The sequence below is a fragment of the Nannospalax galili genome, unplaced genomic scaffold (assembly GCF_000622305.1).
Source record: "Nannospalax galili isolate Female #2095 unplaced genomic scaffold, S.galili_v1.0 scaffold1119, whole genome shotgun sequence".
NCBI classification, from domain to species: Eukaryota; Metazoa; Chordata; class Mammalia; order Rodentia; family Spalacidae; genus Nannospalax; species Nannospalax galili.
The window spans coordinates 1,303,200-1,311,690 of record NW_008343597.1 but is presented as its reverse complement, the minus strand read 5'-3'; the positions used below and the strand labels follow the sequence as shown (position 1 = coordinate 1,311,690).

The 8,491-nt window shown below is 42.9% G+C and overlaps 1 protein-coding gene across 5 annotated transcripts in view; it reads left to right on the top strand.

Moving 5' to 3' along the window:
• Rnf212b (ring finger protein 212B) overlaps positions 1-8,491 on the top strand; it is a 35,868-nt gene that overhangs the window by 20,570 nt on the left and 6,807 nt on the right. For 3 of the 5 annotated variants that reach the window (XM_029566863.1, XM_029566861.1, XM_008839884.3), the window contains exons 7-13: positions 819-847; positions 3,477-3,523; positions 3,735-3,777; positions 3,943-4,003; positions 4,343-4,391; positions 7,283-7,322; positions 8,302-8,399. In XM_029566863.1, coding sequence (XP_029422723.1) covers positions 819-847; positions 3,477-3,523; positions 3,735-3,777; positions 3,943-4,003; positions 4,343-4,391; positions 7,283-7,322; positions 8,302-8,399 — 367 coding nt within the window. The remainder of the gene's footprint in view (positions 1-818; positions 848-3,476; positions 3,524-3,734; positions 3,778-3,942; positions 4,004-4,342; positions 4,392-7,282; positions 7,323-8,301; positions 8,400-8,491) is intronic. The other 2 variants (XM_029566860.1, XM_029566862.1) reach the window with 1 other exon arrangement.

Genomic DNA, 8,491 nt, shown 5'->3' with positions numbered 1-8,491 from the left:
AAAAAATGAAAGACAAGGGGCTGGAGAGATGGCTCAGCAGTTAAGAACACTGATTGTTCTTGCAGAAGACCAGAGTTTGAATCCCAGCACCCACATGGCATTAACAGCTGTCCCTAACTCCAGTTCCAGGGGATCTGACAGCATCTTCTGTCCTCCTCAGGCATTGCATGACACAGGTGCACTTCACACAGGCAATACATGCATACACATAGAAAGAAAGACAAATGGCTGAGAAATACTTTTTTTAATATTCAACATTGGGCTGGAATGCAGGTCAGGCTTACACATAAGCCTTTTTATCTGCTAAGCCATCTTACTGACCCTGACCTTGAGTTGGGGCGGGGGGCTTTTTGAGACAGGGTCTCCCTGTAGCCCCAGCTGGTGGGCTAGAACTTGCTATGTAGACTGGCTGGTCTTGATCTGACAGAGATCTGCTAGCCTCTGCCTCCCTAGTGCTGGGTCTGAAGGCATGGGCGACCACACCCAGGTGGCCTTGAATTCTTTATGTACCCAAGGCTAGCCTGAAACTCCTGAATCTCCAGTCTCCACCTCCTGAGTGCTAGGTTTACAGGGATGTGGCACCGTGCCTTGCTGCTCAGTTTGCTCCTATGAGAAGAAATGAAATTTTCATTCCCTCAAAGGTAATGATTTCCTAAGGAAATACTGCTGCATTTTTTTCTCTGCTGGGAATCTTAGCATCTAGGAGACTTTGCAGGTGAATTATCTATCAAATAAGACTGAGATCCATTGATCCTTTAGAAGAGCCACAGCACCTTTAATCTGTAGCTTCCTTCATTCCCATTTTTTTTCACCTACAGGAATCTCCAGGTTGGAGCCATGGAAGCAGGTCAGTTTTTTCAGCACCCACACTACCTCTCTACCTTGAAGTTTTCTGTTTTATTCTTCAAGAAATGTGCAGTTGGCACATAACAACTGTATATATTTATGAATTGTAGTATGATGATGTCATACATACATACAATGTGTAATGAACACTTCGGGATAATTCGCATTTCTTTCTTCTTTTTTTATTTTTTATTTTTTTTATTTTTGAGACAAGGTCTCCTTGTAGCCCCAGCTGGCCTGGAACTTCCTATGTAGACCAGGCTGGCCTTGAACTCATAGAGATCTGCCTGCTTCTGCCTCCCGAGTGCTTGGATTAAAGGCATGTACCACCACCACACCCAGCCTTTCTTTTTTTAAAAAAAAATTTATTTATTAGCCAGGCATGGTGTGAGTTCCAGGCCAGCTGGGGCTACAGGAAGACCCTATCTCAAAAGATTATATATATATATATAATTTTTATCTTATGTGTATGAGTGTATTGTCTGCCTGTATGTAAGCGTACCCATGCTTACCTGAGCATGCAATACCTGAGGAGGTCAGAAGAGGACATTAGATTCCCTGGAACTAGAATTAGGGGAGTTGTTAGCTGCCATATGGGTGCTAAGAACTGAACCCAGGTCCTCTGCAAGAGCAGCCAGTGTTCTTAACCACTGAGCTGTCTCTCCAGACCTTTCTTCTTAAGCTTTACCATGTCCTTGTGTGGGGGAGTTTTCAGCTAGTCCTTCTTGACTTCTGGTTGTGTGGCTCCAAGATGGAGAAAATGCTTCATGAATTTATCTTTCACCTTTCTGATTCTCTGAGTCAGAAAGGAATTTTTTTTTTTTTTTTGGTAGTACGAAGGGCTAGATTCTCACAAATTTTACTACTGAGCTATGCCTCCCCTCTTTTGGCTCTTTGAGACAGTCTCATAGCTCTTGCTAGCCTGGAACTCACTATGTAGACCAGGCTGGTCTCAAATTGAGAGGTCCTACCTCTGCTCTCAAATGCTGGGATTAAAGGCATGGGCCACCATGCCTAGCTAAATCCCTCTTTTTATGGATCATTTTGAGACAGTCTCACTAAGTTACTCAAGCTGGCTTTGAACTTGTGACCTTGGCTCAGCCTCCTTAGTAGCTGGCCTTAAAGGCCTGTGCCACCGTGCCCAGCTCTGAATGAAATCTTGATAGGGCTCACCTTTCACAGTTGTCTTGTGAATTCCTACTTATCCTTCAAAAATTCAACATATACCTTTTCCTCTATAAAAACTGCATTAAGTGGAGTTAGCTACTCATTCATTCAGCGAACATTCAGTCCCTACTGTTTATCAGATACTACTTAGGTGCTGGGTACAATACCATGTCCTTTCTGATTGGTGATGTCTGTGTCCTACCAGCTGCTAAGTATTTTTAGTAGAAGCTGTGCATTGATGGATGCATTAAAAAGACATGGCACTCTAGCACTTACACATTACTGCCTAGTGTTCTTTCAAATTTCGGTATTTTTAAATAGCCATTTGTCTTAGTTTGTTTCTTCATTGCTGTGACAAACACTCTGACCACTACCACCTTGGGGAGGAAAGGGTTTATTCAACTTACATCTCCCAGATCGTAGTTCATCAGGGAGCCCAAGGTAGGAACTCAGGGCAGGAACCTGGAAGCAGGAGCTGGAGCACAGGCCATGGAGGAACTCTGCTTACTGGCTTGCTCCCCTGGCCCCTGCTCAGCCTGCTTTCTTATGCAACACAGGCACATGTGCCCAGGGGTGGCACCACCCACAGTAGGCTGATCCCTCCCACATCACTCATCAAGAAGATGCCCCTCAGACATGGCCACAGGCCAGTCCAATAGAGGCAATACCCCAATTGAGACTCCCTCAACCCAGGTGTATGAAGTTGACACTAAAGCTATCCAGCACACCATTATAATACATAAATATTATTGTGGTTTTTGCTTTCTTTATGGTGCTGGGGATCAAATTCAGGGCCTTCCTAGGCAAGCATTCTACCACTGAATTACATCCAGGTCTGATTCTTATTTCTCCTTTCAACAGCCTGTGAGCCTTCAGAGAGGAAACTTACTATAGTGAACTGGTTTTTTCTTTTGTTTTGTTTTTTGCGTCTTTTTGAGACAGGGTTTCCTGTAGCCCCAGCTGGCCTGGAACTCACTATGTAGACCAGGCTGGCCTCAAACTCACAGAGATCCACCTGCCTCTGCCTCCCAAGTGCTGGGATTAAAAACGTGTGCCACCACGCCCAGCTTATAGGATATAGAGACACTAAATTCTTGTTGGATGGAGGGAGGGAGGGAGGGAGGGAGGAACAAAGGGAGGAACAGAAGGAAGGACTCCAAAACATCTATTATGTAGAAGAGAGAAGTGGAAGAAGTCTCACTTAGAGAGTTGAGTGTAGGGAGCTCCTATAAAAATTTATCCTCCATATGTGGAGGTGATGCCTTTAACACATGAAAGTAATCTGTGCTTAGAGAAGAAGCTACTGTTGCTTTTTTTTTTCCTTAAAAAATTCTTAACTACTGAGTCATCTCTCCAGCCCCAGAAGCTATAGTTTCTATAATTGTGATCTGACTGATTCTCTAAAGCACCAGTTTACTTCTGCTTCATGAGAGTAGAGCTGCCTTTTCTCTGTTTTCTTATAGGTTGACCACACCTCGTCCAGTGGGCATTACTTCTCCATCACAGTCAGGTGAAGAAATAATTTTTCCTAGCTATCTGTGTGAGATGAACAAATATCTTTTCCTCATATAGAAGCTGTTTTTTTTCCCAGAGAACATAATGTGATTTTGCTAATCTTACATATGGCATGTAAAACATCATAGAGCCAGATAACCACCCAAGCTGGGCAAAGCAGCATCCACTGATGGCAACTTCACATCCTATACTTTATTCTCTTTCAGTTGTTACACGACCCAGTTCCCAGCAAAGCAGCCAAGTGGTCAGGTTAGTAGAAAGCCTATCTGTCCATCAACATTAAAAATGTTGGCAAAAAAATTGGAAGATGCATGAAATTTCTAGATGTGGCTGAAAGTGGGACTGAGGAAAATTCAGTTCACATCAAAGTTTAACACCAGTTTTTTGTGTTTGGTTTTGTGTTACTTTATGTAGCCGCTCCTCTTCCATGGAGTCTACCCCTTACAGAGTGGCTGACTTTCGTTATGTGGAGCAAGTAAGTAACAGTCACCTCACTTTTGTAGCCTGAGGTTTCTAATGCTTAAGGGAAGCAACATTTTAAGTCAAGAATCTTACATTTCTATTGGTTTTGGTATAAATTTTTTCATGCTATGCAAACCCTGTTTTAGAGACCCAGTGTTAAAGTGGAAGTGTTCGAGACTTGAATTAGTGTCCACCATGTTCATTTTGGTAGTATAGCGTGGGTCCTTCTAGCCTAGGATGCTTAGTCTGGGAGAATAATATGTTTGTGAATGGGTGGTGATAGAGAGCTTGCAGGGAATCGGTAGTGTAGAGAACCAGGGTACATTAATTAATGTCATGATTTTTCTATCAGGGAAGCAGAGGCCTGCAAGGAAGGAGCACTCCCAGAGACTCTTACACTGGTAAGAGAGGATAGGAAGAAAAGTGTCCAGTGTCAGCATACTCTGTCCAGAGAATATTCACTGCAATTTTCTATGCATAATATGCTATTTTTTCCAGAAAGTGAATCCAGGTATCCAAACATGGATTACAAGTTTTTTAATTTAAAAAAAAATTTTTTTTTGGTCTTTTTGAGACAGGGTCTCCCTGTAGCCCCAGCTGTCCTGGAACTATGTAGACCAGGCTGGCCTTGAACTCAGAAATCCGCCTGCCTCTGCTTTTTATTTATTAATTTTATTTTATGTGTATGAGTGTATTGCCTGCATGTATGTGAGTGCACCCGTGTCGTGCAATGCCATGGAGGTCAGAAGAGGGCTTCGGATTCCTCTGGAACTGTAGTTAAGGACGGTTCGTAGCTGCCATGTGGGTGCTGGGAATCAAACCCAGGTCCTCTGCAAGAGTAGTTAAGTTGTCTTAACCACTGAACCATCTCTCCAGCCCCTACAAAATTTCAACTAATGATATATTTGCTCTGAAACAGATAACAGAAAAATAAAAATTTGAGTGATAGCCACTGAAGCTGACTCAGCAGGTAAAAGCGATTGCTATGCCAACCTCATGACCTGAGTTTGATCCCTAAAATCCATTTAAAGGTGGAAGGAGAGGACCGACTACAAAGTTGTCCACACACACACAAACACACACACAAACACACACACACACACACACACACGGGCTGGGTGCAGTGGCGTGTACCTTTAATCTCAGCACTTGGGAGGCAGAAACAGGTGGATCTCTTGTGAGTTCGAGTGACACATGCACACACACACGCACACACACACACATGCACACACACTCTCTCTGATCAGTTCTCAAAATTGCCACAAGATGGCAGTAGAAGTTAAGTCTAAAAGGAAAGTTAACACTTTTGAGACAGGGAGGGTCTGGCCTGGAAGTGGTGATGTAGACTAGGCTGGCCTTGAATTCACAGAGATCCACCTGCTTCTGCCTTCTGAGTGCCGGGATTAAAGGCATGTACCACCATGCCTGGCCCAACTGTCAGTTAAAAAAAATTTTTTTAATTTAATAAATGTTTTGTCTCCACATATGTAAGTATACCCATGTTATACAATGCCTGCAGAGGCCAGAAGATAGCATCAGATACTCTGAAACTGAACTTTCAGTTGGTTGTTAGCTGCCATGTGGGTGCTGGGAACCTAAATTCTCTAGAAGAACCACCAGTGTACTTAAATCACTAACCATCTCTCCAGTCCCCTCCCCCCTTTTTATTAATGATGGCAATTTATTGCCATGTTTTCCCTTTTAAAGACTTTTTAAATCAAAAATATGTATTTATTTTATGTGTATGAGTGTATTGCCTGCATTTGTGTAAGTGCACCCATGTTGTGCAGTGCCTGAAAGAGGTCAGAAGAGGGTATTGGATTCCTCTGGAACTGGAGTTACATATGGTTGTTAGCCGCCATGGGGGTGCTGGGAATAGAACCTGAGTCCTCTGCAAGAGCATCCAAGTGTACTTAACTACTAAGCCATCTCTCTAGTCTTGAGTTTTCCCTTTTTAAAAATTTTTTAAAATTGTTTTTTGAGGCAGGGTTTCATTATATAGACCAGACTGGCCTCAAACCCATAAAAATCTGACTATTTCTACTGCCCAAGTGCTGGGATTTAAGGCATGTGCCAGCTTTCCCTTAAAAAAAATTATTACTCTTAGTATGCACACACACACATACCATAGGACACATATAGAGGTCAGAGGGAAAAGTTTGTGTAGTCAGTTCTCTCCTTCCACTTTTATGTAGGTTCTGGGGATTAAACTCAAGTCATTAGGCTTGAGCAGCAAGCCTTCTACCTACATGAGTACACATCTATACAAACGTATTCACATACACAAAGAATGCCACTTTAAAAGAGCTCCAATCCCATTTCTTCCCTCTAGTGACTGACATGGTGTTTTTCACTGTGATTAAGGCCTGTTGATTTTCAGAGCTACCATGGATCTGGAAAAGGAGAACTGAGAACAGGTTAAGTTAAAATGCAACAATGGGGCCTGGGCTGGTGGCCCATGCCTTTGATCCCAGACGCAGGTGGATCTCTGTGAGATCAAGGCCAGCCTGGTCTGAATAGTGATTCCAGGCTAGCTGGGCTATAAGGAGACCCTGTCTCAAACAACCAAACAAATGCAATAATGCTTGTTGTTTTTACTGACATTCACTGTTTTTTTAATATTTTATTATTTTTATTTTATGTGTATGCGAGTATTGCCTGCATGTAGGTAAGTGCACCTGTGCCTCTGCAATGCCCGTGGAGGGCAGAAGAGGCTGTCGGATCCCCTGGAACTGGAGTTATGGACCGTTGTTAGCGGCCATGTGGGTGCTGGGATTCAAACTTGGGGCTTCTGCAAGAACAGCCAGTATTCTTAACCATTGAGCCATCTCTCCAGCCCCACTGTTTTTTTATTTTAATGAACAATTTTCCAGATTGCTATAAGATCTTGATAATTTCAAGGGTTCTAACAAAGTATTCTAACCATTTTGCCAGTTTTCACTTTGCCTTTTATGAAGGAGATAATTTTTGGAGCGCTATCATTTTTACTGATATCACAGGTATACAATTTGATGGCTCTATATTCAGCAATACTTTCATAACTGTCTTAGAGGGGATGCCAAAGCCCAGACACATTAAGCACAAGGCAGTAATAGGTTCTGAATCCCAGAGTCAAGAAAGGGAGAAGAATGTACCCTAAGAGACACTGCTAGGTGATTTGTGAGCCTTTTCACTTAACACTAGCCTCTAATCCTAAAATTGTAAAATCTTTGATCTCCATTTCCTTCACCCTGGCTCCTGAATCTCCTGCAGTTCTTGAATTATCTCACTGGCTCATATTTATGCTTTCCAGAAACCCCTTCACCAGCTTCAACTCACACCTTGTTTCACAGGTAACATTACACTTTCTTTTGTTTTTGTTTTGTTTCTGAGATAGGGTCTCATGTAGCTCTGGCTTATTTCAGATTTTCTATGTAGCGAGAGCTGTCCTTGAACTCCTGATCCTCCACTCTTTGCCTCCCAAGTACAAGGATTACAGATGAGCACCACCGTGCCTATTGTTTCCTTTCTAGGAATCTGTTCGCACTGACACTGCCAGCAGTCCTAGGGTTACATGTCCAATGGCCTATACCACTAGAGTTCATCATCTGCAGTTCAGGAGAGAGGGTAGCACTGTGTGTAGTATCTGTCTTTAATTATTTTCTGTTGCAGGGCAGTGATTTTTCTCTTCCCTGAGTGTATAGGCTTACCCTTTCCTATGCTTTTTACCTTTATCTTTCCTTTACTCTGATACTTTTTCCTTGTTGGTTTTTTTTTTTGTTGGTTTTTTTTTTGTTTTTTTTTTTGTCTTTTTGAGACAGGGTCTCCTTGTAGCCCCTGGAGCTCACTACGTAGACCAGGCTGGCCTTGAACTCACAAAGATCCGCCTGCCTCTGCCTCCCAAGTGCTGGAAAAAAGGCTTGAGCCACCACGCCCAGCTCTAAAATTTCTTTTTAAAAATATTTTATGTGTATGAGTGTTTTGCCTATATGTATATAAGTGCACCCATCATGTAATACCAGCAAAGGCCAGAAGAGGGTGTCCGATCCCCTGGAACTGGAGTTACCCTTGTTATCTGCTATGTGGGTGCTGGGAATTGAACCCAAGTCTTCTGGAATAGCAATTGTTCTTAACCACTGAGCCATCTCTCCAGCCCCAGTTGGTTTGAGACAGTGTCTTGCTCTAGAGCCCTGGCTAGCCTGAAACTTGCTATGTAGATCAGGCTGGACTTGAACTTCCTGTGATCCTCCTGCATTTGCCTTCTAAGTATTGGGATTACAGACATGCTGTTGCACATCTGGCTTTGCTGATGCTTTTATTTCCCTTCCTTAGACCTTCATCTGCCTCCTTTGGACAAGGGATTTCCTCTTTTAGACCATTCCTCAGTGGGGATGCAGGCCACACAAGAATCCTCACTCCGAACAATTCTGGTAAGTTACTGCTCCCAAGTTTCCTTACAGTGAAGGGAAGACCTGGACTTTGCCTACATACAGATTGATCTGTAGGATTAGGCTGTTTTTTT